General features: G+C 40.8%; 1 protein-coding gene across 3 annotated transcripts in view; it reads left to right on the plus strand.

The window, feature by feature from the left end:
* The window catches only part of CSMD1 (CUB and Sushi multiple domains 1), a 1,135,715-nt gene that overhangs the window by 677,351 nt on the left and 435,271 nt on the right, over positions 1-23,093 (plus strand). For all 3 annotated transcript variants that reach the window (XM_072142316.1, XM_072142317.1, XM_072142318.1), the window contains 3 exons: positions 2,473-2,560; positions 15,001-15,125; positions 21,190-21,311. In XM_072142316.1, coding sequence (XP_071998417.1) covers positions 2,473-2,560; positions 15,001-15,125; positions 21,190-21,311 — 335 coding nt within the window. The remainder of the gene's footprint in view (positions 1-2,472; positions 2,561-15,000; positions 15,126-21,189; positions 21,312-23,093) is intronic.

Raw genomic sequence — 23,093 nt, forward strand, 5'->3', positions numbered from 1 at the left:
CCAGTATTCAGCATTGTTGAGAATCTAGGCAACTTGGGTGTTGTACTTGCACTTCGGCATGTATGGGCTCATGTGGGCAAGGCTGCCTATAGGCAAGGACAAGCTTTCCACAGTTGGAGCTGTCTCCTCTTCCACCTCTGCATCCCCCTAGCAATGTTGAACTTATGCTTGTGAGCTGCTCTGGGTGTTACCATGCTGGGATAAAAACTCCTTGTCTTATAAACTGTTCCCTGGCTGAAAAATACAGTACCTGGCCACTTGTTCAGCAAGCCACTTTGTGAGCCATGTGTGGACTGGCCTTGTACATATTCCTCTTCTTTTTCCTCCTGTACCACCATTAGATACTCCATCAGGGTCTGAAGAGTTTTTGCAAGCAGGCAAAAGATGGGGATGGTAGCGATGACAATGGTATCATAAGCACTGATAATATTGGTGTCAAATTATAAAAAGTGCAGCATGGCACAAATATCCCTAATGTATTTGTTGCTGGTGAAGTGCTGTTGATCACGCTTCCATGCATTCTGGAGATGGACTATTGCCTGTTGATGCTCACATACTATTTCCAGCATATGCACAGTTGAATTCCAGTGAGTTGGTACATATCAGATATGAGATGATGGGCGGGAAGGCCAAAGTTCCTCTGCAGTACAGATAGATGAGCAGCAGCAGGGTATGAATGCAAAAATGCAACCACATGCCACACACTTTAATCAGCAGCCTCAGCATGCTGCAATGTTTTGGGTGTTTTGCACAACACAGTGACTTAAGCTTAAGTTTCAGCAGCAGCAAAAAGTTGTCTACTTGCTCCATAATCCCAGTTTACAGTTTCTGGGCTGTGGTCTTTTGCCCAGACCGTTGAGTTTCAGCACTGCCTGCTGCTGCGGCCTTGCTAAAACCAATGTGGTGCAGGTGCTGCGCTGACTAAATAAGGAAGCAGGAAAGAGGAAAAAAAATAGTATGAGGCAACTCTGATATTCTAGATACATCCAGTAGATTATCTATCTACTAGCACTGTAAGGTAACACATATCCAGTACTACTGAGACTAATACTGAAAGGTAACACTGACACAAATAGTTCTAAGACTGGCAGCGTATGGTAAAACTTATATAAATACTACTAAGCCTAGTGCTTTAAGTTAACATTGACACAAATAATTCAAAAACTGGTATTGTAATGTCACACTGTTGCAAATACTACTAAAACTAGTACTGGAAGTTAACACTGATGCAAATACTACTATGACTAATACTGTAAGGTAATGATGACACAAATAGTTTTAAAATTGGTTTTGGAAGGTAACAATGACAAAAAAAAATGGTAACACTTATTGAAATACTACAAAGCCTAGTGCTGTATTTGACACAAATATTTTAAAAACCGGCATTGTAATGTAACACTGATGAACATACTACTAAGATTAGTACTCTTAACACTGAAACAAAGACTGGCACAAGTACTAGAAGGTAACACTAATGCAAATAGTTCTAAGATATTGTTGTATGATGCTGTAACTTCAAACAGTACCAACATTTTATAAGATATTGCTTTATAAGGCTGGAACTACAAATAGTGCTAACAATATCCCTTTAAAATACTCTTGTATGATTATGTAGCTGCAAATAGTACTAATACTGGTCCTTTAAGATACTGCTGTATAATGTGGAAACACTGGTTCTTTAAGAGAAGAAACATGCAGTTCTTCAGAGTGCCGTAAAAATGAAAATTCAGATTTACACCTGTTCATAATCACAGCAGCCTCCTCCCCCCTGCCTAACTTCCCTGAAAAGGGCAATTATTCATTTTTTTCTAAGTCCATGAGAGGCTTGGCTTTATATTTATACACTCCAGGAACAGACCAATAATATTATTTCTCTTTCACCACAGTGGAAAATATGACAATGTACAATTTCTACATGAAACTTCAAGATTTGGAATCCATCCCTTTCCTTTTCACTACTTCAGAGTCCAGTAAAACCACAAATGATTAACTTAAGCTGGCACATAGCTTAAACATGGGTATCTTATTGTATCATTTTTTTTATCAATATAGAAAACATTGATCTTAGTTCACTTCATTGGAACATTGAGAGCATTGCATGTTTGTTGAATGTACTGTGTTTTTTGTTTTGTTTAATGCATTATCTAATGTCATTTCTTTATTCATATAATATCAATGGTGAAAGATTTAATAGTTTGTTTTGCAAAATCAAATATATTGCAGAAATTTTCAGTTTCTGAATAATCAGTAACCAGTATAAAAGAGATTAAAAACACAGAACAAGTTACATGCCTTATTTCTACATAGAACTGTTAAGAAATTACACACAGGTTACTCTTTCAATCAAGTTCTTTCAATCAGACTTACAATGAGAAGATGTGATTCGTGTATTTGAATATTTTCTCTACTTTGACCTCATGAAGATCAATTGTAATGTACACTAAACCACATAAATCTTATTATTTATTCTAGTGAGTCAAGGAGGTATTCCAACAGCAACAGATATGTGTCCAGATCCTGGCATACCTGACAATGGTAAAAGAACTGGCTTCGATTTTAGGTGAGGCGATATTTTAAGATATTAATATTATGTCAATATAGTAGCTAAGTCACAATGGTTTTGAAGAAATGTAGCATGTGGTTTGTCATTATCTGCTTTTATAATTGGATAAAAATAAGGAGTGTTAAAAAGGGTAGGAGCAGCTAAATATTCTCTTTTTCTCACTGCTGCATTCAAATTATGAATAAAGGAAACACACAATAATAATGTCAGAACTCCTCACTTATATATTGTATATAATCAATTCCCTTGAATCAAGTTGATGGTAAAATAAAAGAAAGACTAGAAAATATGGATTTTTGAGCTGCAGTCTATTGTGAATATTTCACAGATGTCATTGCCACCAATCATTCATTTCAACATCCTTAAAGGGGTTGATTGGGCTGTAAAAAACAATGGGGAACATTTACTTACCTGTCTGAGGAGTTAATCCAAAGTGCATTTTTCAAATGATTATGCACTCTGCCGCAATTCACGAAGATTGTGCGCCCAATTTCCTTAATGTGTCGCTTCCCCGCTCAGGTCCACCGGAGTTCACCTTCTTCTTCCTGGTGTATGTAAGTGCATTGTCTTGCAACACAAATTGAAAGTTAAATCCTGCAATCAATTCAAATCCATCGTATCGTCTGACGACCCGCCGTCCGATCTCTGTCGCACGAAAGCCAGCACAGCTGCTCCAAAATTTGATCACATGTGACACAATCCCCTGCTAAGTACTTCGTCCCAGCAGCACAAATACCAAAAACCAAGAACAGTCTAACGAAAGTGCGGCCACGGATCCTTAGTAAATAAGCTCCAATATATCCAGACTGAGGGTGGTTGTAAAAATGTAAGAACGTATACTTCTCTGTTGCTCCCGTTATTCTGCGTCGACACCCATCAGGGCTGTCCCCCTGTTTTTAACAGAGGCAAAGCCGTCCACTGCTGTGTGCTTGGTACAGCAATAGATTCAATGCTGTATCAGGTTAGCAGAAGTTGTCAAATGGGTGTGCCTGCCTCTGTAAACAAACAGCACTCTCTAAACAAATGGCACTGAAGAGCAGCAGCGAGGGACAAAAGGAGCGTTGGAGGAGGTAAAGACTTGTTGTTTACCACTTTAATAATACAACCTGTGTAGAATTTTGAGCCAATGATAAACATTGAATTACCAAGTAGATTATTTTTTTCCATTCATTTTTTCCATCAGTTGCCTCACATTCTTTGTTTTCAAATTTTTAGATATAAAAGCTCTTTGTGCTCAGCATGCTTTATTAATATGTCTAGAAGCTTGGACAAGTATTCCATAGATTCATTCACAAGGTTTTTTTTTAGATTTCATAAAATGACTACCTAACTTTTATAGACTGTTAACAATGCATTTCAATACATTTCTTCTTGCATAATAAAATGAAGTTAGGGTTTGTTTTCTCAATTCATGATGTTCCCTTATACACACCGTGGCCCCAATGGTCTGCTGCGCACCGGTTTCCGGTGCAGAGTTGGACTGTGCACTACATTTATTACTGTGACTCCACAGAATTGTGTTGCATGTTCTATGCTAAAGGTGAACCATAAAAATATGGTGCAGGGTACACCAGATTAATGAATACCATGCGCCAATATTCAATAATCTGGTACATTCTGCACATTAGTCAAGCAAACTGCACACATTGCAGTTTTCACAACTTTTAATGAATGTGTGCCAATATATATTGAATGTTCACCATTGTAATATTTAAAGAATGTCTTAAAATTAAAAGTAGATAGCTCCCAGGAGTGGTCCCAGTGGAGTTCCAGGAGGGTATGGTTCCAGGAGGATACGCTTCAGAACTCTGGCTAGCAGAGAGGTGATGTCTGGGCAGAAACATACTGTTAGGATCAGTGGATCCTCTGGACCACCACGGGAGATGTAACTAACCAACACCCGGAACCGGAGCCTAGCGGCACCTGGTATTCACCAGAGCCCGCCGCAAAGCGGGTTGGACTTGCTGCGGCAGGATACCACTAGGTCGTTCCCAGGTGTGACTAGCCCACGGTGGCAGCCGAGGTCGAGGTACCTTAGCGGATGACAATCTCGTAGACAGGTCCAGGCACTGGGTCAGGGCAGGCGGCAGAGATGCAACGTCAGGTCCAAGTCCGGGGTCAGCAACAGGAGGTCCAGGCAGGTGGGAACGGGAACACAGGCACACGGAACACAGCAACACGGAGGAACTCGGGTAACACAGGAGCGGGAACACACAGGAATACACGGGAACACAGGAAAACACGGGAACGCAGGAATACACAGGAACGCAGGAATAATCGCTAGTAAGCTTTCTCTAAGGCTATAAGGCACAAAGATCCGGCAAGGGTAACAGGAAGAGGCAGGCTTATAAAGATTTTGGCAATATGGCCAGCGCCAATTAATGGCGCGCTGGCCCTTTAAATTTGGAGAAGGTGCCGCGCGCGCGCCCTAGCAGTCGGGGACGCGCGTGCACAGCGGAGGGGAGCGAGCCAGGAGCCGGGACGGGTAATATGCGCTGGCGGCGCGCTGGCGGGGGCAGGGCGGCACGGGTGAGCCCGCGACCCGCGATGTGGGTCGCGGGACCACCCGTGACAGTACCCCCCCCTTCGGCCTCCCCCTCCTCCTGGGCTGGAGGAACTTCTGCAGAAGACTACGATCCAATATGTTGTCCTCTGGCTCCCACGACCTTTCTTCAGGCCCGAACCCCCTCCAGTCAACCAAGAAGAACCGCTTCCCCCTCACCGTCTTCATGTCCAAGATCTCTTTTACCTCATAGGTGTTGGTAGAGTCCGCCACTGGAGTAGGAGGAGGATCTTGCTTGGAGAAGCGATTCAAGATGACAGGCTTGAGCAGGGAGACATGAAAGGAGTTCGGGATGCGCATTGTGGGAGGAAGGCGCAGCTTATAGGCCACAGGGTTAATACGCTTCAGCACCTCAAATGGACCCAGATAGCGAGGGCCAAGCTTGTAGCTGGGAATCTTCAATCGGACATATTTTGAAGACAGCCACACTTTATCCCCTGGAGAGAAGATGGGAGGAGACCTGCGTTTTTTATCGGCCTGAGTCTTGGTGCGGGCAGAGGCCTGAAGCAGGGACTGACGAGTCTGTTCCCAAATAGCTTTGAGGTCCGTTACCAACTCTTCCACAGCAGGAACATCAGCAGACACGGAGAGAGGTAGGGGTGGACGTGGATGTCTTCCATATAGAACAAAGAAGGGTGATGCACCAGCAGACTCCGAATCCAGGGAGTTATATGAGAACTCTGCCCAAGGTAGCAAAGTGGACCAGTTATCCTGACGGGCAGAGACAAAGTGACGCAGGTAACAGCCCAAAGTCTGGTTATCTCTTTCAACCTGTCCATTAGACTGAGGATGGTACGCAGAAGAGAAGTCCAGTTTTATCTGCAGTTGATTACACAGGGCTCGCCAGAAGCGGGAGACAAACTGGACCCCTCGGTCCGAGACAATGTGCAACGGAAGTCCATGTAGACGAAAGATGTGGGTGAAGAACTGGCTGGCAAGGTGTGGAGCAGACGGCAGGCCTGGCAGAGGAACAAAATGAGACATTTTGGAAAAGCGGTCGGTTACCACCCAGATAACGGTATTGCCAGATGATGGTGGCAGATCTGTAATAAAGTCCATAGCCACGTGAGACCACGGGCAGGTAGGCACGGGTAACGGCAACAGAAGACCAGCTGGTTTTTGTCGTGAGGGCTTATTACGAGCACAAGAGGTACAGGACCGCACAAAATCCCGAACGTCCTTGACCAAATCAGGCCACCAATAGAATCGGGAAATTAGGGCCACAGAGCGCTGCACCCCAGGGTTCCCAGCCACACGAGAGGAATGTCCCCAGGTCAGAATCCTCTTTCGAAGTCCAGGTCGCACATAAGTCTTGCCGGGAGGTAATTGCCGGAGGTCCACCGGCGCTGCCAGCACAAGTCTCTCAGGAGGAACGATGTATCTCGGGGCACAGTCCTCCCCCATAACATCTGAAGCACGGGACAAGGCGTCAGCCTTGATGTTTTTCTCGGCAGGGCGAAAATGGATTTGGAAGTCGAAACGGGAAAAGAAGAGAGACCACCGGGCTTGACGCGGGTTCAACCGCTGAGCCGACTGTAGGTATTGGAGGTTCTTGTGGTCAGTGTAGATGCTGACTGGAAATCTGGCTCCCTCCAACAGATGACGCCACTCCTCCAAGGCAAGCTTGATGGCCAGAAGCTCACGATCTCCAATAGAATAATTCCTCTCTGCAGGGGAGAAAATTTTGGAGAAGAAGCCGCAAGATAGAGTACGGCCCCTAGGCCCCTTCTGAGTAAGGACCGCTCCAGCTCCTACGGAGGAGGCATCAACCTCCACAAAAAATGGCTTCTCGGTATCTGGTCTGGTAAGGACGGATGCAGAAGAAAAAGCAGACTTTAACCTCGTGAAGGCCTGGTCAGCCGCTGGGGGCCAGGAACGAGAATTGACACCTTTTTTCGTTAGCGCCACCATAGGAGCTACCAGAGTCGAGAAGTGAGGAATGAATTGTCTATAATAATTTGCGAAGCCCAGGAATCTTTGAATAGCCCGTAGTCCCACTGGGCGTGGCCACTGAAGAACCGCAGATAACTTGTCAGGATCCATTTGCAAGCCTTTATCGGAAATAATGTAGCCGAGGAATGGAAGGCTTCTTTGATGAAACAGGCACTTCTCCAGTTTGGCGTAGAGATGGTTGGCCCTGAGGCGGCTGAGCACTTGCCGTACATGGGAATGGTGGGACTCGAGGTCAGCAGAATACACAAGGATGTCATCCAGGTAAACCACAACACAGCGGTACAATAAGTCCCTGAAGATATCGTTGACAAACTCTTGGAAAACGGCTGGCGCATTACAGAGTCCGAAAGGCATAACTAAATATTCAAAATGCCCATCACGGGTGTTAAAGGCGGTCTTCCACTCGTCGCCCCTCCTGATGCGGATAAGATTGTAGGCCCCACGAAGATCCAACTTGGTAAAGACTCTCGCACCCCGTAGGCGATCAAACAGCTCAGTGATCAACGGCAGAGGATAGCGATTCTTAACGGTGACTTTGTTAAGACCGCGATAGTCAATACAGGGGCGGAGAGAGCCATCTTTCTTGGTGACAAAAAAGAAGCCGGCACCTGCCGGAGAGGTGGATTTGCGAATGAAGCCTCTTTGTAGATTCTCCTGGACATACTCGGACATGGCGGCTGTTTCAGGTACCGAGAGCGGGTACACCCGACCCCGAGGAGGAGAAGATCCAGGCAGCAGGTCGATGGGGCAACCGTAGGGACGATGTGTAGGAAGGGTCTCAGCTTGTTTCTTGGAGAACACATCCGCAAAGTCCTGGTATGGAGCGGGAAGCCCCCCCAAAGGCTTAGGAGACAAGGTAGAAGTCCCAACAGGGAGCGGATGTAGAACATTCATACAGTGCGATGAACAATCCGGACCCCAGCGGAGAATCTCCCCAGAAGACCAGTCCAGAACAGGGGCATGATGTTGCAACCAGGGGAGGCCCAGCAGGAGAGTGGAAGTGCACTGGGGCAGCACAAAAAAGGACAGTCTTTCTCTATGTAATGCTCCAACTTGCAGGAGCAGGGGTTCTGTGCGAAACCGTATGGGCACGGAGAGAATTTGGCCACTGACCGAGGCAATGGACAATGGCTTCCTGAGACGAACCACCGGGAAGTGATGCTGGGCGACCAGGGCAGCATCCATAAAGTTCGCTGTAGAGCCCGAATCCAGGAAGGCGGAAACTTGGATCTGGGTGCCAGTGCCAACGCTGAGGAGTACGGGGAGAGTCAAGCGTGGAGAAGCTTTATTCTCACCTAGGGACGCTTCTCCTGAGAAGCCTAGGTGCTGGCGTTTCCCGGACGTTGGGGGCGGACAGGACAAGCCCCGATGAAGTGCCCTGGGCTGGCACAATACATGCACAGGTTCTCCTGACGTCGCCTGGAACGCTCTTGTAGAGAAAGCCGGACTCGGTCCACCTGCATAGGTTCATCAGCAGAAGATTCAGCCGGGGGCTGAAGCGGCTTTTGGAATACAGGTGCCAGGCGAGGAAGACGTCTAACACGGCCTTGGGGGTACTCAGAGCGTAGTTCCTCAGCACGCTCCTTAAACCGCACATCAATTCGAGTGGCCAGGGTGATTAGACCACTCAGAGTTGACGGCAGGTCCCGTGCTGCCAGCACGTCCTTGACCTGCACAGAAAGTCCTTTCTTGAAGGTAGCAATGAGGGCTGCATCGTTCCAGGCAAGTTCAGAAGCCAGGGTGCGGAACTGAACTGCGTACTCTCCCACAGATGAGTTACCCTGGCGCAGGTTCAATAATGCAGACTCCGCAGAGGAAGCTCGGGCCCGTTCCTCGAAGACTGACCGGAACTCTGCCAGAAATTCCGAGAGGGTAGCGACAACCGGGTCATCCCTGTCCCAAAGAGGAGTAGCCCAGGCCAGGGCCTTCCCGGAAAGGAGGCTGAGGACAAATGCCACCTTGGACCGCTCTGTGGAAAACTGCGACGGCATAAGTTCTATGTGCAGGGAGCACTGGGTGATGAAGCCCCTGCACATCTTGGGATCCCCGTCATACTTGCCGGGCAGAGAGAGACATAGCCTGGGTTCAGCAGCAGGAAGATAAGCCGGGGTAGCAGGAGTCGCAGCGGCCACCTCAGGAGACTGTTGCTGATGCTGGGTTGCTAGCAGCTGTTGCAGCATGGCGGTGACTTGCTCCAGTTGATTCCGTTGTGCAGCAATCTGCCGGGACTGGTGGATCACGATGTTGGCGAGATCAGGCTGACTGGGAGAAGAAGCCTCGGCGGGATCCATGGCCGGATCTTACTGTTAGGATCAGTGGATCCTCTGGACCACCGCGGGAGATGTAACTAACCAACACCCGGAACCGGAGCCTAGCGGCACCTGGTATTCACCAGAGCCCGCCGCAAAGCGGGTTGGACTTGCTGCGGCAGGATACCACTAGGTCGTTCCCAGGTGTGACTAGCCCACGGTGGCAGCCGAGGTCGAGGTACCTTAGCGGATGACAATCTCGTAGACAGGTCCAGGCACAGGGTCAGGGCAGGCGGCAGAGATGCAACGTCAGGTCCAAGTCCGGGGTCAGCAACAGGAGGTCAAGGCAGGTGGGAACGGGAACACAGGCACACGGAACACAGCAACACGGAGGAACTCGGGTAACACAGGAGCGGGAACACACAGGAATACACGGGAACACAGGAAAACACGGGAACGCAGGAATACACAGGAACGCAGGAATAATCGCTAGTAAGCTTTCTCTAAGGCTATGAGGCACAAAGATCCGGCAAGGGTAACAGGAAGAGGCAGGCTTATAAAGATTTTGGCAATATGGCCAGCGCCAATTAATGGCGCGCTGGCCCTTTAAATTTGGATAAGGTGCCGCGCGCGCGCCCTAGCAGTCGGGGACGCGCGCGCACAGCGGAGGGGAGCGAGCCAGGAGCCGGGACGGGTAATATGCACTGGCGGCGCGCTGGCGGGGGCAGGGCGGCACGGGTGAGCCCGCGACCCGCGATGTGGGTCGCGGGACCACCCGTGACACATACATTTTTGAATCATAAGCACAGGAGAAGTATTGAAAGCAGTATTATAGGTACTTAATGAACTGTCTTAGGCCAATGTTGTAGATGGAGAAAAGGTTCTAGAACAAAACATTATGGGACACCAAAAGAGAGGATGAGATGAATGGGTTTTGTGTGATACTAAAGATGTAGATCAAGAGACATGAAGAAATCCATGAAAGGGCCAGGTCAGTGGTACCAAGAGAAGATTACATTTGATACAACAGGAGATAATCACCAGTGTTAAAGTGTGTCATTTGTTTTGGCAGTGAGTAGGTCATTACAAACTTTGGTTCGGACGGTTTTGATGGAGTGATGGGCCCAGAAACCAGACTGTAGCTGGACATTGAGTGAGTTGATGAAAATTTTAGAGGATAATTCCATGTGGGTATGCTGTTCACTGAGATTTTAAGTTAATGGATGGGTCAAGAGATTAATTGTTTAATATAGGTCTCTAATTGTTGATATGATTGAGAAAAAAGACAGTGCTTTGGCTTGTTACCTATAATATGACACAATCTGTAGTTTCCATTTAGTTTTGCAAAACCCTCTATATTAAAAATCTTATTTGGAAAACAGTGGAGAAAGTATAAAAACTTTATATATTTCCATTTTGCTGTATTAAATTGAGTTTTGAATGACTCAATTTTATGATATTAAAGGGGTAATCCTAAAGTTAAATACTGGGTTTATTAGTTAGGTTTGAAGAATAAAATACATTTCTTTATGTAGAATTTCTATGATAATTTGATGGACATTTTCAGAAATTGGTTAGACAGAATTTAGGGAAATGACATGAACTTAAATACGCTTCCAGATCTAGATATAATGTTACCAGTTCGAACACAAATATGTACATGACCTGCTGAGAAATGCTGAATTTGTTAAGGTAACCTTAGAAGTCAATGATTATACGAATATTGCACTCCTTAACATGACTGCCTTAAATGGTTAAGCAGACAGGATCACTAAGTCATAGTTTCATAGTATATACGGTTGAAAAAGACACTTGTCCATCAAGTTCAACCAAGGAAGGGAAGGGATTGGATGAGGAAGGGATTTAGGGGAAACAATTCTATATAACATAACCATCGATGTTATTTAGGTGTAAAGAGTATGTAGCGTTAGTTACATTAATTTGGTAAATCAATCACTGTCACTTTTATAGTTAATTTACTTCTATTACTATTTTTTTATTTATTTAATATTATATATTTAAATCTTACATAGGCAATCCCTGATTTAAAGACACCTGACTTACAGACGAACCCTAGTTACAGACGGACCTCTCTGCCCTCTCTCTGGTGAATCTCTCTGGATACTTTACTTTAGTCCCTTTACTATACTTTAGGCTGTAATGATCAGCTGTAAGGTGTCTGCTATGAAACTGATTGATAATCATTCTTCCCATGACAGAACAACATTTTGAAAATTCTATTGTCACTGGGACAAAAAAAAAACACTTTGTCTGGAGCTACAATTATAATAAATTTGTGATCCAACTCAGAAACAAATTCAACTTAAGAACAAACCTAAAGAACCTATCTAGTATGTAACCCGGAGACTGCCTTTACATTTAATTTCCTAAGGCTGTCTACTAACTGATGTGCAGGTGACAACTGTTACAATGATCTTAAAAATCTGAGGTTTGTAAGGCTAAATATATGAGTTAAGATTATTGAGTTCTACAGCAATAGCAGTTTTCGATACATGACTCACAAATCAACTTTGATCTATTTGTCTATATTTATATATACGTTCTAAGGAAAGTATCTATCTGGTATCAATATCTATTGTTGCATCTATCCATAAATACACTCACCGGCCACTTTATTAGGTACACCATGCTAGTAATGGGTTGGACCCCCTTTTGCCTTCAGAACTGCCTCAATTCTTTGTGGCATAGATTCAACAAGGTGCTGGAAGCATTCCTCAGAGATTTTGGTCCATATTGACATGATGGCATCACACAGTTGCCGCAGATTTGTCGGCTGCACATCCATGATGCGAATCTCCCGTTCCTCCACATCCCAAAGATGCTCTATTGGATTGAGATCTGGTGACTGTGGAGGCCATTTGAGTACAGTAATCTCATTGTCATGTTCAAGAAACCAGTCTGAGATGATTCCAGCTTTATGACATGGCGCATTATCCTGCTGAAAGTAGCCATCAGATGTTGGGTACATTGTGGTCATAAAGGGATGGACATGGTCAGCAACAATACTCAGGTAGGCTGTGGCGTTGCAACGATGCTCAATTGGTACCAAGGGGTCCAAAGAGTGCCAAGAAAATATTCCCCACACCATGACACCACCACCAGCCTGAACCATTGATACAGGGCAGGATGGATCCATGCTTTCATGTTGTTGACGCCAAATTCTGACCCTACCATCCGAATGTCGCAGCAGAAATCGAGACTCATCAGACCAGGCAACGTTTTTCCAATCTTCCATTGTCCAATTTCGATGAGCTTGTGCAAATTGTAGCCTCAGTTTCCTGTTCTTAGCTGAAAGGAGTGGCACCCGGTGTGGTCTTCTGCTGCTGTAGCCCATCTGCCTCAAAGTTCGACATACTGTGCATTCAGAGATGCTCTTCTGCCTACCTTGGTTGTAACGGGTGGCGATTTGAGTCACTGTTGCCTTTCTATCAGTCTGCCCATTCTCCTCTGACCTCTGGCATCTACAAGGCATTTCCGCCCACAGAACTGCCGCTCACTGGATGTCTTTTATTTTTCGGACCATTCTCTGTAAACCCTAGAGATGGTTGTGCGTGAAAATCCCAGTAGATCAGCAGTTTCTGAAATACTCAGACCAGCCCTTCTGGCACCAACAACCATGCCATGTTCAAAGGCACTCAAATCACCTTTCTTCCCCATACTGATGCTCGGTTTGAACTGCAGGAGATTGTCTTGACCATGTCTACATGCCTAAATGCACTGAGTTGCCGCCATGTGATTGGCTGATTAGAAATTAAGTGTTAACGAGCAGTTGGACAGGTGTACCTAATAAAGTGGCCGGTGAGTGTATTTATATAAGAAAAGAAAGTCCATGGCAGTTTTCTGTTCAAACATCTGATAAGAAGGGCAGGCAGCACTCTAAACACAGAATTTCAGTGTATATCACTTGTACACTGATGTATTTCGTGTGCAGCAATATATTTCATGTCAACTGTTGATTGATGATTGGAGTGCTGCCTTATACAGACAGTCCCTGGGTTATGTACAAAATCAGTTCTTTAGGTTTGTTTTTAAGTTGAATTATTCTGAAAGTCAGAACAGGTATATTTTATAATTGTAACTCCAGACTAAATTTTTTTGTCCCTGTTACAATTGGATTTTTAAAATGTCGTGCTGTCATGGGAACAAGGAAGGATTATCAATAAAGCTTCATTAGAGACAACTTTTATCCTGGGACTAAAGTAAAACATCCGGAGGGGAAGAATAGTCTGTCTGTGACTAGGGATCTTCTGTAAGTCAGTGGCCTTAAGTCATGGACCGCCTGTAAATATTTGTGACTGCAACTCTTCTCTGCCCCCATAACATCATTAATGCAAGATACAACAGATACTGATGGAGTAACAATCTTGCCAGTTGCCACTTAAAAAAAAACCACTATAACAAAATATACAAATTATAATCTGTATATTGTAATTAATCAAACTTCTGGTTAATTATATAAGACCATTATAAGTTTCTTGCTCAATAACACCTACCATAATTTCCTTTTCTAGCACAAGCAAAAACATGCAGCGGATCCAGCTTCACATAACCATCCAGGGTCAGTAAAAACATAGCAATTTATTTCATATTCTCTAAAAATTCACAGAGGCAGATGAACATATAGGAGAACACAGACATACACAGCGTAAATGCCATTTATGCCATTGCCATTTACACTGTGTATGTCTGTGTTCTCCTATATGTTCATCTGCCTCTGTGAATTTTTAGAGAATATGAAATAAATTGCTATGTTTTTCCTGACCCTGGATGGTTGTGTGAAGCTGGATCCGCTACATGTTTTTGCTTGTGCTGGACTGGGAACAAGAGTTGTCCGTGCTCCAACCTTACCAGAAGGTGCTGCATGATCTTTGGGTGAGCTGACTCTATATCTTTTCAGTATAATTTCCTTTTAACCATATATAAGACCTCTGGGCTTTTAAAAGATCATTAATCTGCTAAAGCAGCAGCGAAATGGCATTGTAAGCCTATAACAGAATAAAGACAGTGAACAGTAGAAACATGTCAGTTTCTATCATGTATTCCACTTGATCAGGCCTTGAGCTACATTTGTCTATTTTGCTGTACAAGATAAATGACTAAATTACCTAAATGTAATTCATGTGAAATCGAACATTTCATGTAAAGAACATACCGTAATCATAAGGGGAATGGAATTTTGTTTCCAAGAAGTATATAGAACATATCATGAGCAAATGAAATGATAGTGTACATACCCTTTGTGTACGCATGTTATGACCGCAATAAAAGCATACTTTATGATTGTTTTTAATTTGCTTAATTTGTTTATTTCTTGTTTCTTTTTGTACATAAACCAGTCTATCTTTCTTACACTATATTTAATGTTACTAATGATGGAAAGGTTGCAACTGAAATGATTAATAAATTAAGATAATTATGCCTTTTCATTCTATGCACATATATATTTTCAGTACAAGATGAAATTTTTCATACTGTCACAGCAGTCACAAGCAAGGGATTGTCTGAAAGTCACTTGTTGTTGTCAGTTGTTGCCTGTGTCTCTCTTACAGTGATGAAATATAAATTGTATTTGTTGTATCTGTTTTTCTTTGCAAATACATACATGAACATTTCACATCATTGCTTTTGTCTTTTCTTCTGGCTATTTCTAGAGTGGGTGCCAATGTCCAATTTTCCTGTGATGATAATTATGTGTTACAAGGCTCGAAGAGTATAACTTGTCAGAGAGTGACTGACACACTCGCTGCTTGGAGTGATCACAGACCAATCTGTCGAGGTAAGCGAGCGCGAAAGCAGGTTTACATTTAAATACTTTCAAATTATAGTGTGCACATTACTCAAAAGAAAAGAAAATGAAAGCCCTGTGAAATTCATGTTACTACTGCTATATGCATTATGACTTCAATATAGTTATTCACTGTGTCCTAAGAATGCATTTTTCTGTTTGGTTGAAAAATTAACACCATAGAAAAGAACAAATTGCACAGGACTTTGTGGCTGCCAATGTCACATAATACAGCAATGGTTTGAATTGTGCCTTTATACATTCAGTTTAAATGGAATCATTTAGAAATCACCAGTTCAAGCAAGAATTTGAGTACTAGAGTTCATAGTGTGATAAAATGTCTCTGTATCTGTTTTCCCAAAAATTGGACCTTGCAGTAAAATATTTTGCAACCAAGGATACTAAGGGTACATTTGTGAGGTTTTAAAATCTATACACAAAAGCAGAGAGAAAAGGTGGGCCCTTCAAAGGAACTTTTGGCTGTTCCCATGGTAACAAGAAAGGTGAATAAAGTTGAGAAAAAGGTAAAGTGCAGAAAATTTTTTAGAGCCTATGGTGGATTATAAAATGAATAAACAAGTTCTTGTAGGTTAAGCAAGTTCCCAGGTTAAATAAACTGACCTTGTGCAGTATACTCAAACTTTATTGCTGAAATGTAAGAAAAAAGGTAAAGCTGAAGAAAAAACAATAAATAAACCCAAATGATTTCCAAACTAAAAATAGAATGTTTTCCAATAATTTGAAAAATAACACTATGTAAAGATGAGCCAGTCATGATAGTGAAAAGTCACCTCTTCCCCTTCAATGCAAAAAAACCCTGCATTGGTCACAGGCAAGCCTAGAATTTACTCTTAACAAGACAACAGGTTCTTGTGTCCCATATGGCTGTGGAAAAGATTGTCTATGCATTCAAAAGCATATTAGGAAAGAGGGCCACTAAAAGAAATATGAAATTTAAAAATCATTAGAAATTTAAAAATAAATAAATAAATACTGGTTTTATACATAAAGAGTTCTGTTGTCCGTTTTAATGAATAATGTTGTACATATATAATACTCCTATGGCAAAGTAGGCAACAAATTCAGTAGCTTTTAATCAGCTTTGAAAGTTGAAAGCCAGCTATAAGAGCTACAATAAAACCTTTACATTCTGTGATGAATGCACTCGGGCACAGAGGTGGAAGGGGCACTATTTGGATTGTTGATGAGCCTCTGTGAGCACAACCTGGGTACAACATTCAGCCCTGAAATAATGTATTTTTTGCACTTCCACCGTCACTTAAAATTCCTTGTGGGTTTTTATTCCAGCTCAGAATCTCTGTCCATGCTTTGCCATATTAGGCCTCATATATAAGTTAACAATCTTAATGTGTTGCACACTTGGCTCCTAGGAGCTAACAACGGCTCATGAACAGTCCACAAACAGTCCCACAATTAAATCAAAAGAAAGAGAGAAATTACTCTGACCGGAGCTCCGACAATCCTTTATAAATTCTTTATGAATCCAACAGGGTATATTGCTTGACGCATCAATCTTTTTCAATGAGTATTGCACGTCTCCACAGGTTTCTGACAACAATAGGTCACCATTCAGACCAACTCCATCGTGTTTCCTAATCCTCCTTCATTGCCATGTTTCTGTAAGACAATTTCCCTAGAAGAAATACGCGTACGGATAGTGTCGTATATTCTTTGTAGTTGTCCTGCTGGATATATGTGACTGGCATCCTGCTTATGTCTAGGTATGTGCATTTTCACAAATATTTTGTGAGTCTATTTTTAAATAAAATTTTAAACTACAAAGAATATACTACACTATCCATACGCATATTTCTTCCAATGAATTTGTCTTAAAGAGAGATGGAGATAAAGGAGGATTAGGAAAAGCGATGGAGTTGGTCTCAATGGTGACCTATTGTCAGAAATCTGTGGAGACGTACAATACTCATTGAAAAGGATCGATGTGTCAAGCAATATACTTTGTTAGATTCATAAAGAATTTATAATTTAGGATTGTCGGAGCTCCAGAGTAATTTCTCTCTTTCTCTCATATATAAGTGGTGCTTTTTACCATGATATACGGGGCCCAAGATACTGGGACCAAAAAGGTTGTATTTGTACAAAAATGTTAATAAACATGCTTTGCAAAAGCACTATGGAAATAAATAAATAAGCCTTCTAATGCTGTCATAAAAGAATGAAATAGAGAGGGCCCTTAACACTAACACCTACAATCTACCAGGAAAGGGGTAGGGAATATTTTGTAGGGGACTAAACAACTTGAAAAATAAATACTCTGGTTATTTCCATAATACACTAGAATTTTTCTATATTGCAGTTCATTATGCTCCTTAGTAATGACATGTAGCATTTTAGGCCTTACTTTACAGAGGACCTGATAGGCTAACTGGACCCCATTTCCTCACTATAACTTTTTTTATGTAAAAGTAATGATTGACTATGGCTTCTAATGGGTCCAGTGGGTACAACTCCTTATTTATTAAACCCAACAAGTGGACAAACTATAACATTATTATATTTCAATAATTACCCTATATACTTGAGTATAAGCCTAGTTTTTCAGCACAAAAAATGTGCTGAAAACCCAAACTGGGCTTATACTCGAGTAAGAAAAATATATATCAAAACTCAACTTTCCGGCTTCCCCCGCCCTACTAGGGCAGGGGGCTGGCTATATACTGGTGCAGGGGGAAGGCTATATACTGGGGGATATGGACTGGCAGGCTATATATTGGGGGGCAGGGTCCCGGAGGCTATATACTGGGGAGGCTGTGATCAATGCATTTCCTACCCTCGGCTTATATTCGAGTCAATAGGTTTTTCCAGGTTTTTGTGGTAAAACTAGGGGCCTCGGCTTATACTTGGGTCGGCTTATACTCTAGTATATACGGTAAAATAGTTTAATTTTCTTGTAGTGCAATATATCTACAATTAAAAACTCTGCTTCATAATTTTTCATGCTCAGTTCTCGGCTTATAAATGTATTCTTAGTTACTGCGTTAATTTATTTTAAGTTGCTTTAGAGGTGAGATAACCTTTTGCTAATTAGCAGTATTTTTTTATAATCTGAAATTCTGTATAATGCTTTCAAAACAAATTATCTATGTTCACTACTAGTGAAAAAAGTTCGGGAAATTTGACTTTCAGGTTAAATTTATGGAAGACGTGCAATGATTTTATATTATGAAACTAGGGCAATTAACGGGAAACACAGAATGGTGATTTCCTCATCTCAAACTATTTATTAAAACAAAAGCCAACAACAGGAGTAGAAGATATTTCCTCACCAATAATATTAGTGTCTCAATAACTTGTCATGTGGTCTTGAGGATTAAATATAGATTGATATTGACATCTCTCATGTATGCCTGCTGATGACCCTCAGTGGTAACTTCCATCTGAGAGATGAATTTGTAATAAAGAAAAAATAAGAAAGCACAAATATTGTGTAATAGTTTTGACAGTAGGAATTCCAATTAATGACTTTTAGAAAGGTGCTCACCTTTTTCAGTTGTGTTCATAGTCACAATCAACTTTAATTGTTTATTTTTTGGTCAAATACACAGGACAGTCCTTGGTAAGCCCACTGTCTCTGGATTAGTGGGTATGAAATATTCAACAGTTGTAAGCATATAGCTCATAGAAAATTAAAAAAATAATTTAAAAAATCCTGTTTTGCACCTGCAAGTAGGGTTTCAAGCTCTATTTACTATTAAAAACAGGCAAGGAGAACTTTATTTAAAATCGGTCGTCATCAGTGCATATTCTTCTGCTTGTTTCAACCTCAACAAACAGAAGAAAATGGACTGATGACAAACCCGGCTCAGGTTACGAAATGCATCTCTCCCAATATAATTACTATTTTATTTTGATTATAAATATAGTTTTCTATATAGATTTGCATATAGATATGTTTTTGATAATAGTAAATAGTAAATAAAGCTTGAAACCTTACCAACGGGCGCTGAACAGGATTTTCAAAATTATTTTTCTATGAGCTATAGGTTTACAACCGTTAAATCCTGCTTGAAGTCATGCAATGGTGAGATTATATTAATCAGATGAAACATTTGGATATTTGCATTCAAAAGTTTAAAGAGGGTCTCATTTGGTTCACCTATAAAAGTTAAAATGCATTTGTAGCTCATCCTGTTTCTCCCAAAAGCTAAGTATCCCCAATGTTTTGTGAGTAGTGTATAATGTATGTTTATTTTTAGAGTGGGATGGTTGTCGTGAAGGTTTTATGTTATTTAGTACTGTAATTGCATGCACCTTTCAAAAACTTAAAGGGGCAAAGGCTCAAACAATTACTATTCATTTATTCTATTGTCTTTTATTTGCTCACCTATTTATAGTTTGCTCTATTATCCCATTGTATATATTCATCACACAAAATAAACATGAAAAAAGAATGAATCATGTGCAAATTTATTACACATTGTTAGCTCTATTAACTTTGAACAACTTATTGGGAGAAAAATGTTTGAGACACTAAAAACTGACGGAGTGTTTCTTGCATCTGCCAAGTATCCTCTATATATAGAGATTATTTTTTCAATCATGAAACCACATTGAACTGAAAAAGTGCAGTAATGATGTCATAGCAGATCCTTCATAATTTTTACTAAGGTGAAAATGTTTACGTCATTACATGCTGTATGTACTCTAAAAAAGGTACAATATGAAAACTTTATAGAGTTACATAACATCTTCAGAGTAACAATGCTGCCATATGTTATATTACCCTAAATGTTGCCTAACACTGTGTTTTCCCCCTTATGATTTTTAGGGCACAAATAAAATGGGTCTTAGGAAAATGGTTTTAGATTTAGTTAGGCAAGATGCATAGTGGGCAGTACAGAGATCTGAATGCAAATAATACAGCAGAACTTCCAATCATCAGATCTGTTTTACACTGTTAGAGTCTCACGTGCACCTTTGCTCCTAGTACACTGGAGTAGCACAATAACATATCAAACGCAAGAAGCCGTCTTAACCTGAGTAACTGCACGCTAATTATGCAACAAGATAGAGGTTATAAGTCAAGTACTCAAGATTTATAGCCAGACCAACTCACAATAAAAGACGATATCATTTTTGTAATCAGAGAAAATATAGAGAATACAACAGTTTTTTAGTGTCAGCCCCTCCCCTTTGACCCCCATCCTTTTTGGCATCATAACTGTTTTAAGCAGTGGAATAAATATTAAGTCTCAAGTTCCTTACAAATGCTTCAATATTGGAAGTGAATCTAAAGCCTTTAAAAGAGACATAATTAGTAAACCACAGTCTATGCAGTGAAATTATTGAACTATATATTCCACTGTACAAGAGACTCATGTAACCTATATTCACAGTTCCCTTTATATTGTATGCTCCAGAGACTAGAGAGTTAACAATTTGGCTTAATCATCTTTCCTAGAATGTTTTATAAAAAGGGATGCCGTTATAAGCTGTACACTTGAAATCACTTTGCTAAACTTGTCAAGAAAGTTTGTAAAAAACACATTTGAAGTCTATTGAGTGAGCTGTATAGACTCATTTGTAGTCCAGTCAACTGTTTGCTAAATAATCCTTATGAAATTACTATAAGAGTAAAGTAGGATCACAATAACTAAGCTGTCATCTATGATGCAAGGAGCCCCTGCCCCCACATAGGATTGCTGTTATATAATGACGGTACACTACGATAAGCCTGTGAGGGAGGCAGGGACTCCAATAGCCATGGTGTCCTAACAGTGTTCAGTATAAAATTACTGTTATATTTTAGAAGACATAACAAGAAGGGATATCCACAGGATGAATATGGGCATCTTTTTCAAATTCTTTTTATTTTGCATTTAGATTTGTGAACTTTCAGATATATAAAAACGTGTTTTGTGATGAAACATAGTATGTGGTGTAATTCATTGCAATATCATTTTATAAACCTGATTAATAGCTTCAAGTACATTTAGATTTGAAATATCATACATGAAGGCTGTATAATATACCTTAAAATTAAATAAATGTATGGATTATTATGTTTCCACAGCTCGAACATGTGGGTCTAATCTTCAAGGGCCAGCAGGAATTATAACTTCACCTAACTATCCAGTCCAGTATGAAAATAATGCCCATTGTGTTTGGATTATAACAAGTACAGATCCAGACAAGGTATGATAAGTATGATAAAAAAGTTTCTCAGGTTTTGACTTTTACAGTAGGTTTTAGTTATTGTAACAATTGTTTGTCATTAAAATATAAATATTTGTAGAGATTTTCTGTAAAGATAGATATTAAATACATTCCCTATCTAAGCCATTTATCTCCTTGATTGTAAATCTTGAATGAATTCTACTTGCACATCTCTTTAACATCAATTTGACTCTTGTCTTGTATTGTTTATTATTCATCCGCATTTGTACGACCATCCTCCTGTGTTTTGTTGTCATATACCGTCTAGGGTATTATTGGCGATTAGGTATGGACAGCTGGGTGGAATTACCAATAAAGGTCACAGTCTGTGTCTTTCTTTCATTTTTCCCTTCCTTTACATTATAGCCCCATATCTGTGAAACACAGTGAAGATTTTATAATCATAAAGTTGTTCATGTAAGCACCAGCCTTTATACTCTAGGGCATAATATATCTGTTATATAATTTCCTCATTTATGTGTAATCTCAATCCTTTACTCATAAAATATTTCCTCAAATCAAATGCAAATTAGCTGAAAAGAGCTGAAGAGAACCTAAGATGAACTGCCTGCATCTCTGGTTCCATTTACGGTAACCCAAACCCAAAAGCCTGGTGCAGCGTGAAATATTAGATCCTATATTTAATTTGACACAGCAAGCATCTTTCTATGCATTATAAAGGCCAAGATTTGGAGTAACAATCCCCCTTCAGTCTGTAAAAGTGACGTGACGTGAAAAAGTGACTCTTCTCTGCTCATTTGTATGTGACTTTCGAGGAGATTTAATATAAAAGAGGGAATTCTTGATAGAATTGATAGAAAAACATGATGAAGGGTTCCATTTGATAAACACATTAAGAAAATAAAGTTGAAACCATGTAAAAAAAATTGTAATGTATAAAAAAGCCACACAGTTTTCTATATACTAAGCAGTAGTAAAGATGAGTTTAATCCAATAGAAAGAAATCCCCTATTTCCAAAAACATGGCATTTTAATCCTAAAAATGTTACATTTTAAAGTTATATATCACAATTACAAAATATGAATTCCCTTTTCTTATTAAGAAATGGAATTCATGTAAATTGATCATAAATAATGACATTTTTTAAACATAAAAATATATTCATATTTAAGTGTAATATTTCTACTTGTCTTTTCACAGAGTAAAATTGCAATATACATGTAAATCTATTCAAGTCATATTGAGAACTGACAGCTTTAGAAATTGACTGTTAAATATTAAAAAAAGACAAAAGAATGACATTTTTAACAAAATGAAAATTTCCATAGCTTTTACAATTAGCATACAGTAATAACATTGTGAATACACTCTAAATGTAATGCTTGTTTATGTAAAATATTAAAAAAACTATTAAATAGAGAATTTTTTATTACAATGCATATATTATATTAATTTAGGATTGTCCTTGGAAAAAATTAAAAAGAGTGCAGTTAGTGCACCAGTCTTAATATTCCCCCCAATTTCAGCTCTATCCTCCATTGGTTTTCTGAAGGAGGTTATAGTAAATATGGGGGCCAAGTTGTCCACTCCCCCACCTGCCTCGCTCCCCATCACAATATATCTGGGAAAAGAGTTGCGTGAGATGGTAAAACTTGCAGTGCGCAGGAGTTGCAAATTCCACATGACTTTTACTCTGATATATTTACAATACCCTCAATGTGTTTAACCTTTTAAGGACCAAGCTACTTTAGGGCTTCCGGACAGAGCCCGATTTTTTAAATCTGCCCTGTGTCACTATA

The sequence above is a fragment of the Engystomops pustulosus genome, chromosome 3 (genome assembly GCF_040894005.1).
Source record: "Engystomops pustulosus chromosome 3, aEngPut4.maternal, whole genome shotgun sequence".
NCBI classification, from domain to species: Eukaryota; Metazoa; Chordata; class Amphibia; order Anura; family Leptodactylidae; genus Engystomops; species Engystomops pustulosus.